Below are 16,016 nucleotides of genomic sequence, written 5' to 3'. Positions count from 1 at the left end.
ATGGTCGGACTTATACCTTGAAGGTGCTTGTTGCCGGACCGTACCGGATCTATATCCGGCAAAGGATCTATATCACTCCCTAAACCCTTTGGGGAATGCCTTTTTTGCTACAACAACAACATGTTTTATTCAACACAGTAGGCCTACCTTCTATATTTTTAATAAAACTTTGGCGGCTATCGCAGTTCGCCCTATTTATCATACAACATAGAGATGTGTCAATTTCTTTGTTTATTAGATGCTTTAACACATTGATCAGAAGATTAATATATAAACCACTAGATTTAGTTTCACTTAAAATTGTATATTTTACATAATCTAGTTACTCAATGCAATTAGTGTCGAAATGATAGTAAAACCAGAATAATTTACATTAAACTATTTCTATACACAATTTTCGAAAAGTCTGCAATTTTATACACATACAATGTAATTAAATTTCGAATGTCAACCAATCGTAATAAAACTTTGAATATATTTTCTTTACAAAGCTTTCATTGTATTTCTTATATTTTTACATTTTTCTCAACAAAAAAAAAAAATATAATAGCATGAAATAGGAAAGAAGCCTTTTGTAGAAGTTGGTATATGGTACAACGGACCTGGACACATACTAGAGCGATGATTCAATCATGTCTCTCTAAGCCATTCAAGTCTCTTACACATATATGGATAGGAATTTTTTTAATAATACAAATTTTAATAACAAATAATGAAATGACTTACCGTCTATTAATAATACATAATTATATCCAATCAGAAAGTTGTCAGATAAAGTTAAATCATATCTGTTTGGGTGTCAGCTTAAAATAAATTTAAAAATAAGTGGGTGGTAACGTTTGTTGCACATACATAAAAACATATACGTATTTCCATGGTTATCGCCGATGTAATATATTAGATAGCGTTCGTATTTGACTCTGTAATTCTGAGTCCATGCGTGCTGCTTCCTGATCAAAAGTGTGACGCATTTCATTTAAATTTGGTAAATTTGTGCTCTTTATATTAAGCATGTCATTGAAAAACTTTGCCCAAACATGCTTTTTTAAATATCGGGGTAACTTTTGTTTAATATCCCATATACCAGAACGTTTTTGAAGTTGCATATACTCTCCAAGTAGCATAACATGTACTGTACCCGCAATACAAAAGAGGTCAGTTTCGTATGACCATGGCCGACCTTCTTGCATTTCTATGCAGGTGAAACCATCTGTTTGAATAACCTTACGGAACTTTGTATTTTCCGGATCTGGAAAGAGAGTCATATCGATGGCGCATCCAAAATCAATTAAACGCAAAGATGGATAATGATATTCGATATTGGGTATTCTCATAAGTAGAAAGTTATCAGGTTTTATATCCGCATGGATTATTTTATTCATATGAAGATGGTTAATGATATCACATATTTGCGCGGAGAAGTGCATTACTAACGACTCATGCATTACTTTTGTAGTTGCTTGACGAATCTTATTATTTATATCAAGGAGCGAGCCATATTGTGAAAATTCAGTTGCAATAATGCTGGCATTTGGTGCAATTATTGCGGTTGAAATATCCATAAGACCAGGTAGAATATTTGTAGTTTTGATTCGCTTCAATACCTAAAGTTGAATTAACATTCAAATAAGTACGCAGGCATGTACACACTATTTCCAGTTTAACTCACCTGATCACATATGTATATTTCCCATGTATTTGGAGGTTTTTGAAATTTCAATGCCACTACATTCCCAGTGTTAGCATCTGTTGCTTTGTATACGGATCCATATGAACCACGTCCCACTTCCTTATCAATATTGAATTGCAGTCCATCCGGCAAATTTAACGTACGTGTATTCGCAATTTTTGGCAGTGGTGTTTGTACAATTTTATAATTAGCGCAACTATTATCAGAGCCAGGGAAATCAAGTTTGGTAAGGAATGCACGACAGAGTTCACTATTAAATGGATCAATTGTTTCTCTCTCCAAGTGTTGCTCAATGGTTTCATGAGCTTTTTGGAGACGCCGCTCCTTTGCTTCTGCATCGTGCTGAGTAGCAAAATATGAATTTTCTTGATAAGTGGAAATATCTGCAACATTAGTCGTATTATATACAGATGTAGCATCACGAAAATTAAGTCGGCCAACGGCGGAGGACAATGAGCATTGAGAATTATCTAAAGCAACAGCACTTGAAAATGAATAATTTGCGTTATCGTTAAATGAAGCATTATGCATAGTATCATTTTCAGCATCTACAGATTTTACATGGTCTAGCGTATTTGCTGTACTATTTCCGTTAGAACTTCCGACGTTTTCTGCGGAGGAGGAATTGCTGCTACTACCAGCTTCAACAGGAAGTTTGTTAGTTCTTTTTAATTTCGATTTATAACGCCTGGAGCTCGATTTTGGTGTTGATGTATTATCCATACTGTAAGGATGAAATGCATGACCATTTTTAACCCTTCCATAATCAGGCGTTGACGGTGATGGTCTCGAAACCTTGAAATAAAAATAGTTATTAACATGACCCCGTATTTATGAAAAATACATAAGATTTATAAAGTTTTTCAAAATAAAATTTAATTTTTTATGAATAAAAAATAAATGAAAGATGCGATAACCTCCGAAGAGATTTATTTTATTTTTCCTACAAATTGGCGGAACGGGACCTACTTGTTTTTTGCCGACTCCGGACGGCATCTGCAAGGCAAATGAGTTTTCATGGCAGAAATACACTCGGAGTGTTTGCCAAACACTGCCGAGGGGCGACCCCGCTTAGACAAATTTTTTTTCTAATTGAAAAAACTCGTTTCTAAAATTTTGATGTTACTTTGCCCGGGGCGTGAACCCAGGGTCTACGGAACAGGGTAGGCGGAGCACGCTACCATCACACCACGGTGGCCGTTATAATTAGAGGTGAACGGGCTAGGTAAATAAAATAATTTAAAAAAATTTTTTAGTTAAACGGTTTTATTGAAAACAATACTTACATGAAGTAATAATAATACTAAAAGCTAGAAAATAATTAGGTAGGTCCTAGGTACTAGTCATCATACTCCTCATCAATCTAGGGCGTTGATCAGACAATTAAATAAAAGCGTTGGGTGCGTGAAATTTCTAAAAATGTGAGGCGTAGCATAACCTGATTAAGGTTGAGTTGGTCTTACTTATGACTATCAATAGAAATTTGCCGCATCCAACGCTTTTATTTAATTGTCTGATCAACGACCTAGATTGATAGGAGTATGATGACAAGTACCTAGGACCTACCTAATTATTTTCTAGCTTTTAGTATTATTATTGCTTCATGTAAGTACTGTTTTCTATAAAACCGTTTAGCTTAATTTTTTTTCAAGTTTTTAGTCTTTATTTAATTGCCTATTATTTCTCATTCTATTTAGTTCATTTAGTGACTCATTATTACCCGGTCTTTTTCCTGACAATTTGTTACAATCTAAGGCCTCAATACATAATCCTATCAAAGACTTTACTCGACTCTACGAGCTTGTCCCTCCTCCAACTTCGAAATATTTTGATGTCACTTCTACCGGACTGTATGTAATATTTGTTCCAAATATGAGCCAAATCGGACATCATAGGTCGCTTTCTATTCATGTATGTATTATGTGTTCCAAATATGAGCCAAATCAGACCACAAATACGATTTTTTTGAATATCTCGATTCTTGCGCCACCTAGCGGCGATTTTTTTCATAGCTCGCTTTCTATTTATGTGTGTATTATGTGTTCCAAATGTGAACCAAATCGGACCACAAATACCATTTTTGAAATATTTCGATCCATGCGCCACCTATCGGAGATTTTTTGTCTTATTATTGCATTGTCATCGGGTTCTGAACTATATTCCAAGTTTCAAGCTTGCAGCTTATCGGGAAGATACTTAAATTTCAATTACAAAATTCGTGCCAGCCAGCCAACCAACCAACCAACCAGCCAGTCTGTCAAGTCAAGCTAAATAAAACCGTTTAATAAAAAAAGGATTTAAGTTTTCCCTACTATGTTTTGCATAATTGATTACTTTTTACTTATTTTCTATATATTTTTTTTATAATTGAAAACCTGTTTTTTATTTTTGAAATAATAGGTAGAAAATTTTACGGACAACCTGCCATAGCTGCGCAAAAAGTGTGCATCACTTAACGTATGTGCTATTTTTAGTTCAAAGCTTATTAGTTATTACAATGTATTAGCTTTGTTATAGTACTGAAAAGCTTTTAATCAACGCTTCAAGGTTTTAAATAAATACGATTTAAGTAAAATAGGTACTAAACTATGTGGACAAAAGTGTTCCGTCACCTTGAATTAATTAATAAAAATAATGAAATTGGCTTGTAGTCTTATTTCATTAACATCTTTTCCTGGGCATTTAACCACTGAAATTTTTGCATCAATATTATAAGATAATGTGAAAAACAGCAACAAATAAGAAAACACATTTCCAAAATGTCATCTTGTTTTTTTTAAAAGAGATTAAGGTAATTGTTTACTTTAGGGTACAACTGCTAAAACTCGTCCAAAAATATCGGGAGAGGTGTCAAACGACGCATTTTGGACCCAGGATCACTAATCCGAAAGCGGAAATTAAGAATTTTATTTCTGTGAAAAGATATTTCCAAAAAACCGAAAAATGGCTCGGAGCGCTCCGAAACCGGGGGTGGGATCCATAGTATTGTAACGAATTTAGTGTAATTCCTCTTATTTGCAGCCTTCTACTAACGTTCGAATCACTAAACTGTTGAATAAATAACTCCAATATTCAACGATGCAAAATGGTCTTTATTAGACTACTATACTTCGCAACTGATAGCTTGCTTAAATCAAACTGATTGGTCGTTCCTCAACTGTTGCTGCTTTTACACTGTTTGGTTCCCTCGTTGGCACATTTCTAGGCGGTTCTATTTCTAGAATTTACTAGTTAGTAACCAGCTATAAAATTACAAGCTATAACTACGTTTATAGCTTCTCATATGCGAGTGTATATGTGAGTGATACTTGCACAAATTATTGCCTACTTTTGGGAGTATCTCAGAAATATGCATGTGTTTGTGCGTTGCTCTCCGCCGCTCGTATGGACCTATGTATAGACATAATGATTGATTTATTGATGTGTATACAAGTCACTGCTTAGTATTGGCTTAGAGATGATAGTATCCCTTAGTGTTGCTAATATTCGTCACACTGCCCTCCGCCTAAGGCTGATCGTCCCGAACAGACAAATCTCTCGATCTAAACGCTGCCAGCCTTCCCAAATGAACCACTTTAATTTTGGTTCGTGGTTTGCCAATGGTTTGTATGCGGTACACTACATCGTTGATCCGTTTTACAACTTTGTATGGGCCTTCCCAATTACACTGCAATTTCGGAGACAAACATTTTTTTCGTTGTGGGTTGCTTAACAGCACCAAATCTCCTTCCTGAAAACCTTCCGAATTAATTGCTTTGTGGTATCTGGCTTTCATTTTGTCACTCATAATCTTTGCTCGTTGCCTTACCAGATCGTGTATCTCTCTCAGCTCTTCTTCCAAGACACCACTGGATTTCTTGACATTTCTCTCCGCATCGGCATTTATCCCAAACTTCAAATCAGATGGCATTGTCTCATGCACTGCCGATCGGTAAGCCATCAAGAATAATGATATGTATGTATCCCGTTTCTTATGCTACTTGTCTATTACTTTCCTCAAATGCTCCTCCAAGGTTCTATTGAAACGTTCCACCATACCATCGGACTGAGGATGCGATGCAATTGTCGGTGTTTTTCGAATGCCCAATGATTTACACATTTCCTGGAACACAGCTGATTCGAAATTCCTGCCTTGGTCAGAATGTAACTCCATTGGTACACCATACCTTGCAACCCAATTGTTTACAAACACTTCTGCTACTGTTTCCGCTTACTGATTTGGGATTGGGTATACCTCGGGCCATTTGCTGAAATAATCCATACATATTTGTTTCCGCAGTTGCTAGTAGGAAATGGACCTGCGACATCCATAGCGATTCTTTCAAATGGCGCACCTGAGTTATATTGCTTCATCTGGCCTTGACTTCGGGTTTTGGACCCTTTCGCTCTGCTGCAAACCTCGCATTTCGCAATCAACTCAGTGACCGACTGACGGCAACCAACCCAATAGAATCTCTGTTTAATCTTCTCGAGCGTCTTCGTGATTCCAAGATGACCTCCGCTTGGTCCATTATGCAGCTCGCTGAGCACGTCAGGAATCCTCTTTCTGGGAAAAACTATCAGTCTTGCATTAACCATCCTCACTCTCCCATACTCAATGCAAGCAACCGGATATCAATTCTAAACTGTTCCACTGTGCCCGATATGACTTCGCGATGGGACTCTCTGCTGACATCTCGTCTCTATTTGGTCTTTCGTTTCGTTCGAGCCCTTGCATAACATGTGACAGATCTGTATCTTCTAGCTGACATTTCCTTAGTTGTTCCTTGTCCCATTCATCCGCACACGTTATAGTCATTAGCCGGACATCTATAATGTCTTCTTTAGCCTCAGCCTTTGAACAGTGCTTGCATTCCAAACTACATGGTCTTCGTGACATTGCATCGACATTCCCATGGGTACTACCTTTCCGATGCTCAATGGAAAAGTCAAAGCTTTGTAGCCGCTCGATCCACCGTGCCAATTGTCCTTCTGGATTATGGAACTGCAGAAGCCACTTCAACGCTGCGTCCTGACGCGGAATCGCTGGCCTTAGAGGTATTTGTGAAAATGTTTAATGCACTCTACCAATACCAACAGCTCTCGCGCCGTGTAACGCAATAATTTCTCTCTGGGTTTCCAATCGAACGGCTGTAATATGCAACTACCTTCTCCTCTCCATCGACCAGTTGTGATAAAACGCCTCCTATAGCATATCTACTCGCATCTGTATCTAGAATAAATGTTGCTCCTGGAATCGGATATGCCAGCATTGGGGCAGTGCACAAACGCTCCTTCAATGTTTGGAAAGCCACTTCTTGCTCCTTCTTCCATTCAAAAGCTTTATTTTTTCTTGAAAGCTCATGGAGGCTATGGGCTACGCTGGAAAAGTTTGGTACAAATCGGCGGTAATATGTGCACAGCCCAAGGAAACTTCTCAATTCATGTAGGTTCTGTGGTCTTGGCCAATCCTTTACTGCCTCTATCTTTTCATTCGCAGTACAGATGCCTTCTGTCATTACCTTGTGACCCAAATAATTTACTTTCTTTCTAAACAGCGAACACTTTTTGGGACTTAGTTTCAGACCAGCGCCAGCTACTCTCTGGAAAACTTCCTCTAAGTTTTAAAGATGTTCATCAAAGTTCTTGCCCAATACGATGATGTCGTCCAGGTACACTAAGCATGTTTTCCAATGTAGTCCCTTCAATACCTGATCCATGAGTCTCTCGAAAGTAGCTGGTGCATTACATAGTCCAAAGGGCATTACTGTAAATTGCCAAAGACCATCTCCGACGCTGAAGGCTGTTTTCTCTTTGTCTTACTCCTTCACCTCCACTTGCCTGTAGCCACTTTTCAAGTCCAGTGTGGAAAACCATTTCGTACCAGAGAGCGAGTCCAGAGTGTCGTCAATTCTTGGCAACGGGTAGCTATCATTTTTCGTGACGTCGTCCAACTTGCGGTAGTCCACGCAAAACCTCATTTTCCCATCCTTCTTCTTCACAAGTACCACAGGTGAGCTCCATGGACTAGCTGATGGTTCGATGACTCCGCTGTCGGTCATTTCTTGCATGATTTCACTCACAACTTCCCGCTTCGCCAGTGGAACACTACGAGGAGCTTGACGTATCGGCCTCGCGTCTCCAGTGGTAATTTGATGTTTCACAACATTGGTGCGGCCTGGTTTGGAACCATCCTGGTCAAATGTGTTTGCGTACTTTAGGAGCTGTTGCTTTGCCTTACTCTGATAATCTTCCTCTAGCCCCTCCGTCCATGCCCTGATGTCATTTGGAAGCTCAGTATTACTATGTGAAACGTGTTCCTTAGGCCGGGTCGATTTGTGGGGAGGCAAAAAAATCGCCCATTGCTCTGCGAAAATCATATTCTAGGGATCAAAATAACAAACTTTGCCGAAGGAACCATACCTCTAAAACGAATTCTGATGTACCCCCTTTGGGTCGCAGGGGCAAATTTTGAAAAATCCCACTTTGAAATGCCTATGTTTTTTCTTTTTGGAGTTTATTTTTCTCTTTAGAAATTTATTTAGTCAGAACATATGTAAATGAAAAAATGAATTTAACTAAGTAATAGAAAAGAAATTAAAAAAAATTATTAGAAATTAGCGTTTTTACAACCCCATTTGCATGTCGTAAACATAGTTGTGTGGGTTTTTTATTCAACCGTTTTAAAAAATGAAGGTATCACTGTGACACAATTGCAGATCGTAAAATTGCTTGTGTTGTTTTTTTAAGCCACCACAAGACACAGCAGGTAGAATTGAAATTGCCCCTACCCAAAAGTTCGACCCAAAGGGGGGACATCAGAATTCGTTTTAGAGGTATGGTTCCTTCGGCAAAGTTTCTTATTTTGATCCCTAGAATACGATTTTCACAGAGCAATGAGCGATTTTTAAATCGACCCGCCCTAGTGTTCCTGGAGCTCTTCATAGTTAATAACTACTTCAGCCTCTTGGCACCTTCCCAAAATAGCTCCTTTGGTCAGTTCGAGTGGTGACTTGAACTCATTGAGTACTCTTACCGGAATACGTCCATCTTGTTTTGTCATAGCCAGGGTTTTTCCTACAAGTATGTTCGGTGCTGATTTGTTTGTTGCTTCGCCAACCCACAATTTGTTTGTCCCACAATCTCCATCAACCTTTGCCCACATGACTGCTTCTGATTTTGGTGGTATTTGGTGACTCTCTTCCATCAGCACTCGTTTACAGCTGTAGCCTCTCTCGTAGCCGAAATTAAGTGGTACATCCATGTTCTTATATCGCATCGTCTTGCTTTGCATGTCGATCTTGATGACCTGGTCGATTAAGAAGTCCACTCCAATTATGATTTCCTCAACAATCTCTGCCACTATAAAATTGTGTACTACCGCGACGTTCCCAATTGCGACTTCACATGCTACTTCTCCTAGAACCGTTGTGTCTTCTCCAGTGGCTGTACGCAATCTTGCTCCCTGCAATGGTCTTATCTTCTTGTTGACTAAATCCGCTCGAATGATGGAATCAGATGCACCCGTGTATACAGTCAGTAAACGTTCCTTTCCATCCACTTGTCCACCGACAGTAAGATTGTTTGACCGTCTTCCAATTTGCGAGATAGAGATTATGGGGCATTCAATTGAGGGAGCCAGCTGTCGCCCTTTGCGGCTGACTCTCTTTAATTTAACGATTGAGTGGACCTGGAGATTTGCTCATCTCCGTCAGCTCTGCGTTTACGGCTACCCACATTGTTGGAACTTTTATACATCTGTAGTCCACACCTCTCCCATAGCCATATGCATGTGTATGTGTGAGTAACCGAGAGTATAAAAGCAGCGCAAGCTGAGTAATAACTAATTAGTTTGATTTAAACACGCTTTTGTGAAGTATATTTGTGAAGTACTACTCCCAAAGTAATCTAAATAAAGACCAGTTTGCAATACTGAATATTGGAGTGATTTCAACAGTTTAGCGATACGAACGTTAGCAGAAGGTGCATAATAATCGGAATTTCCCAAATGATAATGTCACTTTAAGGCGGTTTCCATTGCATAACTTTGGAGGAGTTACGTTTCGAAGCAACATTATCAGAATACCCACTTTCAGAACGATGATATGCACTGGAAGTTCGGGTGGGTGCAGAAATCGAGTTAAGAAGCTCTACTGGATAGCTGGTAGCATCATTTCTGTCCATAACTACGTTTATTGACCGTTGTACCACCTCTTCTCCGTGCACCTTTCCAAATATACTATGATTTATGAGGTCTGGTACGATATGTTCAAAATTTAAATGTCGAAACTAAAAATTTCGAAAAAAATGTCGAAAACCAAAAATTGTTTTTGTTTTTATCGGCCTATTGATAAATGATTCAAGGTTCGATTCGAGCTCAAGGCCACAACAATAATTTTTTTCTAATGATAATTATTTTTATTTTTTAATTTTTCTAAATTTGAAAAATTGTATTTTGTTTTTGGAATAGTAAGTAGAAAATTCTTCAGACAACCTGCCATATCTGCGCAGATAGATCCATTTCGAAGGGTGCTAAGCCTTCATCATCAGTACGCTTTGGGCATGCTGCGCTAACCATTAAGCTATACAGGGGTGGTTTGTTTGACTGGCGAATTTGCTACTTCTATTCCCTTTTACCAACTATATTTATTCAGTGTTGCGCCATCTGGTGCAAATCACTGATAATGCTAGATTTTTGTTTATTGTCAATTACTTTGTTTGACATTCTCAAGTGCTCATGGTTTATTAACAATTGTTTTTGTTTTTATCGGCCTATTGATAAATGATTCAAGGTTCGATTCGAGCTCAAGGCCAGAACAAGAATTTTTTACTAATGTTAATTATTGTTATTTTTTAATTTTTCTAAATTTGAAAAATTGTATTTTGTTTTTGGAATCGGCCGATAAAAACAAAAACAATTGTTAATAAACCATGAGCACTTGGGAATGTCAAACAAAGTAATTGACAATAAACAAAAATCCAGCATTATCAGTGATTTGCACCAGATGGCGCAACACTGAATAAATATAGTTGGTAAAAAGGAATAGAAGTAGCAAATTCGCCAGTCAAACAAATCACCGCTGTATAGCTAAATGGTTAGCGCAGCATGCCCAAAGCGTACTGATGATGAAGGCTTAGCACCCTTCGAAATGGATCTATCTGCGCAGCTATGGCAGGTTGTCTGGAAAAATTTCTACTTACTATTCAATTCAATTTTTCAAATTTAGAAAAATTAAAAAATAACAATAATTATCATTAGAAAAAAATTATTGTTCTGGCCTTGAGCTCGAATCGAACTTTGAATCGAAAACCAAAAATTAAAATATCGAAAAATAAAATGCCGAAGAAAAGAAAGTCGAAACAATGTAAAGAATTCGTGTCAAATTCGCGCGAATTTTACACATTGTTTCGACATGTTTTGTATATATTTACTGTTTCGTAGGAAGTATTTTTTTTTTCTGCTTTGCACAGGGTTATTCATGTAAATGCTCCAACTAAATACATATATGCGAGCTAACGGTAAACCTAAATATGCACAACAAGTCAACAGCTTTTTTCAATAAAATCAGCTTAATTAGTAGTGAAGATGCAACAAAACCTAAAAAGGTATATCAAAAGAGAAAAGAACGCTTTCGAAATATTATTGATAAAAAAGCAGTGTACAAAAGTTGAAGTTTTGAGAAATTTAGCATATATTCAACTGCGCTATGCTAACGCGTCCGTAATTTATTTGTAACTCTAGATACTTCCATATATTTATGGTTGTTAAAATGTAAATCTGAAATTATGTTATGTAATTTTTGCCTTTAATTTAAAATTAATGAAAACAATTTTCTGTTGTAACCAAAAAATCCAATGTACATATGAATATTCCGTGTAGAGTGAACCAAATATAATAAGCTATAAATTTTGGCGAAGTTTGATACATTTTTGTGAGTTAAGTATAAGTATTTAATCTTTTTTTTTGTATTTTTTAGTATTCATATATGTATGTATATAATAGCATACAACCAGGGCCGTAGAGAGAAAATCCGGGCCCGGGTCTAAACAATTTAGCCCCCTATAAAAAATCCACTAATACATTTGATTAATTTGAAGTAATGACGTCTCATTCATGAATCATTATTGATGGATTACATCAAAAAAAATGTTTGCCACATCAATTAAATGATGTTTGGACTAAGAGCTGAAAATAAAATTAACACAGAATATTTACTATTTATCATATATGTAATACTCCTATATTGCCACAATATGCTAGGTACACTCACAAACATCAGAGTGCCCATATATTAGTTCCACCCATAAATTCATAAAACAAAAATTCAGAAACACATTTTTTCAGAAAACATTAGTCAGTACTCTTTTTTTAGAAAGCCAAAATTCAGAAGTCACAACTCCGAGACAAAAGTTCAGAAATCAAAATTCAGAAGTCAAATATCCGAAGTAAAAATGCAGAAGTCAAAATTCAGAAAGTAATCAGAGAGCAAAAAACATAAAATTTTGAATATTCATTTCTGAATTTTTGTTTCTGAATTTTGACCTCGACAACTATGGTGGCGTCTCTAGCTTGGAGTACGACTTTTCTTTCATTAATAGTAGTCAGTATTTTGAACCAAATTGAGGACAGCAAGATATGTTGTTGTTGTTGTTGTTGTTGTAGCGATAAGGTTGCTCCCCGAAGGCTTTGGGGAGTGTTATCGATGTGATAGTCCTTTGCCGGATACAGATCCGGTACACTCCGGTAACACAGCACCATTAAGGTGCTAGCCCGACCATCTCGGGAACGATTTATGTGGCCACATTAAACCTTCAGGCCATCACCTCCCCCCCCACCCCCAAGTTCCATGAGGAACTTGGGGTCGCCAGAGTCTCGTCTGTTAAAAAAAAAAAAAATAAATGTAAGGCGCGATAACCTCCGAAGAGATCTAAGGCCGAGCTTCTCTTCCAATTTGCGTCGTGCTCCTCTTGATTTTTCCCTACAAATTGGCCGGACGGGACCTACATGTTTTATGCCGACTCCGAACGGCATCTGCAAGGCAGATGAGTTTTCACTGAGAGCTTTTCATGGCAGAAATACAATCGGAGCGCTTGCCAGACACTGCCGAGGGGCGACCCCGCTTAGAAAAATTTTCTTCTAATTGAAAAATCTTATTTCTAAAATTTTGATGTTGCTTTGCCCGGGAGTTGAACCCAGGGCATACGGTGTGATAGGCGGAGCACGCTACCATCACACCACGGTGGCCGGTTTTTGGACAACTTTTAATGATTTTTTTAAAACTTCAAAAGTGGGGGTCTAGCTGGACGTCCCCCTCATAATGTGGGAATTATGTGCTATTTACGTGATCAATAGTGTCAAAAAGAATTCGGTTTTTTGACAAGTTTTAATGATCTTTTTAAAACTTCAAAAGTGGGGGGTCTAGCTGGACGTCCCCCTCATAAGCACTAGGCAAAACAAAACAATTTAAATGTGGGAATTATGTGCTATTTACGTGATCAATAGTGTCAAAAAGAATTCGGTTTTTTGACAAGTTTTAATGATCTTTTTAAAACTTCAAAAGTGGGGGTCCAGCTGGACGTCCAGCTAGACCCCCCCCTCATAAGCACTAGGTCAAACAAAAAAATTTAAATGTGGGAATTATGTGCTATTTATTTTCTCAATAGTGCATAAAAGAATTCGGTTTTTTGACAACTTTTAATGATTTTTTTAAAACTTCAAAAGTGGGGGTCCAGCTGGACGTCCAGCTAGACCCCCCCCCCCTCATAAGCACTAGGTCAAACAAAAAAATTTAAATGTGGGAATTATGTGCTATTTACGTACTCAATAGTGCTAAAAAGAATTCGGTTTTTTGAGAACTTTTAATGATTTTTTTAAGACTTCAAAAGTGAGGGGTCTAGCTGGACGTCCCCCTCATAAGCACTAGGCAAAACAAAACAATTTAAATGTGGGAATTATGTGCTATTTACGTGATCAATAGTGTCAAAAAGAATTCGGTTTTTTGACAAGTTTTAATGATCTTTTTAAAACTTCAAAAGTGGGGGTCCAGCTGGACGTCCAGCTAGACCCCCCCCTCATAAGCACTAGGTCAAACAAAAAAATTTAAATGTGGGAATTATGTGCTATTTATTTTCTCAATAGTGCATAAAAGAATTCGGTTTTTTGACAACTTTTAATGATTTTTTTAAAACTTCAAAAGTGGGGGTCCAGCTGGACGTCCAGCTAGACCCCCCCCCCCTCATAAGCACTAGGTCAAACAAAAAAATTTAAATGTGGGAATTATGTGCTATTTACGTACTCAATAGTGCTAAAAAGAATTCGGTTTTTTGACAACTTTTAATGATTTTTTCTAAACTTCAAAAGTGGGAGGTCCAGCTAGACCCTCTCCTCTTAAGCACTAGGTCAAACAAAAAAATTTAAATGTGGGAATTATGTGCTTTTTATGTGCTCCAACATAAACTACGGTCTGTCCAGAAAAACAAAGGGTTGGCAAGGGGGGAGCGGGGCATATAACCCCAGACGGCAAAATCGAAACGGGATAGGTGCAGAATTTTGTGCTATTTATGGGCTCGATAGTTCCAAAAACGATTCGTTTTTTTGACAACTTTTAATGTTTTTTTTAAAACATCAAAAGTGGGGGGTCCAGCTGGACGTATGTGCTGGGAATTATGTGCTTTTTATGTGCTCCAACATAAACTATGGTCTGCCCAGAAAAAGAAAGGGTTGGCAAGGGGGAGCGGGGCATATAACCCCAGACGGCAAAATCGAAACGGGATAGGTGCAGAATTTTGTGCTATTTATGGGCTCGATAGTTCCAAAAACGATTCGTTTTTTTGACAACTTTTAATGTTTTTTTTAAAACATCAAAAGTGGGGGGTCCAGCTGGACGTCCAGCTAGACCCCCTCATAAGCACTAGATCAAACAAAAAAACAGACCTGCATATGAGAGCTATACACGTGCATCTGTAGTTATAATTATATAGCAGTAACTAAGTAAATTCTGGACGAGCTTAGAAGTATGCAAACGAGAAATCACGGAGTATAAAAGGCCGCCACAGCAGAGGCGCGACAATCAGTTCGATTTAAGCAAGCTATTGGTTGTGAAGTATCAGTGTTATTGTGAAGTACTTTAATAAAGGCCATTTTGCATTATTGAATAGTGGAGTTACTTATTCAACAGTTTAGAGATTCGAACGTTAGCAGAAGATTTGGGAGAAGCGGAATTTCAGTAAATTCGTTACAATTGGTGTCAGAAGAGGAATTGTTGAATAAATTCCAGAATTGCAGAGCACAACAAGGACATGGCGAAGTTAAGTGAATTAAGAATCCAGCAATTGAAAAGGAGTTGGAATCCTGTGGATTGAATACAAACGGATATAAGATCGAACTTCAAGCACGGCCACGAGACGCTATGGAGTCGGAAGGAATTAATGTGGACGATGGTGTCTTTCATCCTGATGAGGACGAGACAACAACAAAAATTGAAAAGAAAAACGAAACATCGCAGTCAGTTACCAGCACAAACTTGAACGTGATATTGGCTGCAGTATCTGCACAAACATCGACAGTAACATCAATGTTGTCTTACATGTCATCTCAACTGGATGATCAGAAGACATATATGGCATCTCAACTAGAATCCCAGGAGAACCGTATAACATCCAAGATGGAAACTCAACTGGTATCCCAACTGGAAACGCAAGACACGCATAACATCTAAGATTGAAGCACAGGAGACGCGTATCTCCGAAATGTCGGCACACATTTCAGCACAGATATCATGTCAGATCTCCACAAAACTAGAAGATCAGGAAGTCCGTATATAATCGAAACTGGGGGCGCGTTTGGAAGAAAAACTAACCCAGTTTCATGAAGGCTTCAGTGGTCGACAGTATAAAATAGAGGCAGAGATGGATGCTTTGAAAGATAGGATCCAGGAATTACAATTGAACCGCCCAGTCATTTCAACGTCTAACCAGAAGGTAAAAACTCCATCAGTTGACGGTTCTGTTCCTTTACAGGTCTTTAAGCTACAGTTTGAGAAGACCGCAGCAGTGAACAACTGGAATGCTGAAGATAAAGTTGCTGCACTGTTCATGGTATTGAAAGGGCCTGCAGCTGAGATTTTACAAACCATTCCAGAGGGCGAACGAAACTGTTATGAAGCATTGATGGGCGCTCTATAGAGACGATACGGAACTGAGCATAGGAGACAGATATACCAAATGGAGTTACTGAACCGCTTCCAGAGGCCTGGTGAAACATAGCAAGAATTTGCGTCGGATGTTGAAAGGCTGGCACATTTAGCAAATGCGGACGCGCCCGTGGAATACACTGAAAGGGTAAAGA

The 16,016-nt window shown here is 38.1% G+C and overlaps 1 protein-coding gene across 1 annotated transcript in view; it reads right to left on the bottom strand.

Moving 5' to 3' along the window:
* Window positions 1–213: 213 nt before the first annotated feature.
* The window catches only part of Bub1 (Bub1 kinase), a 70,130-nt gene continuing 54,327 nt past the window's right edge, over window positions 214–16,016 (bottom strand). Inside the window, exons 3-4 of the mRNA XM_067766517.1 lie at window positions 1,670–2,485; window positions 214–1,604 (exon numbers count right to left, since the gene is read on the bottom strand). Coding sequence (XP_067622618.1) covers window positions 879–1,604; window positions 1,670–2,485 — 1,542 coding nt within the window. The 3' untranslated portion in view covers window positions 214–878. The remainder of the gene's footprint in view (window positions 1,605–1,669; window positions 2,486–16,016) is intronic.

Source organism: Eurosta solidaginis, chromosome 2 (genome assembly GCF_040869045.1).
Source record: "Eurosta solidaginis isolate ZX-2024a chromosome 2, ASM4086904v1, whole genome shotgun sequence".
Lineage (NCBI taxonomy): Eukaryota > Metazoa > Arthropoda > Insecta > Diptera > Tephritidae > Eurosta > Eurosta solidaginis.
The sequence above is the reverse complement of the archived record's forward strand: the minus strand, read 5'-3'. Positions and strand labels throughout refer to the sequence as shown.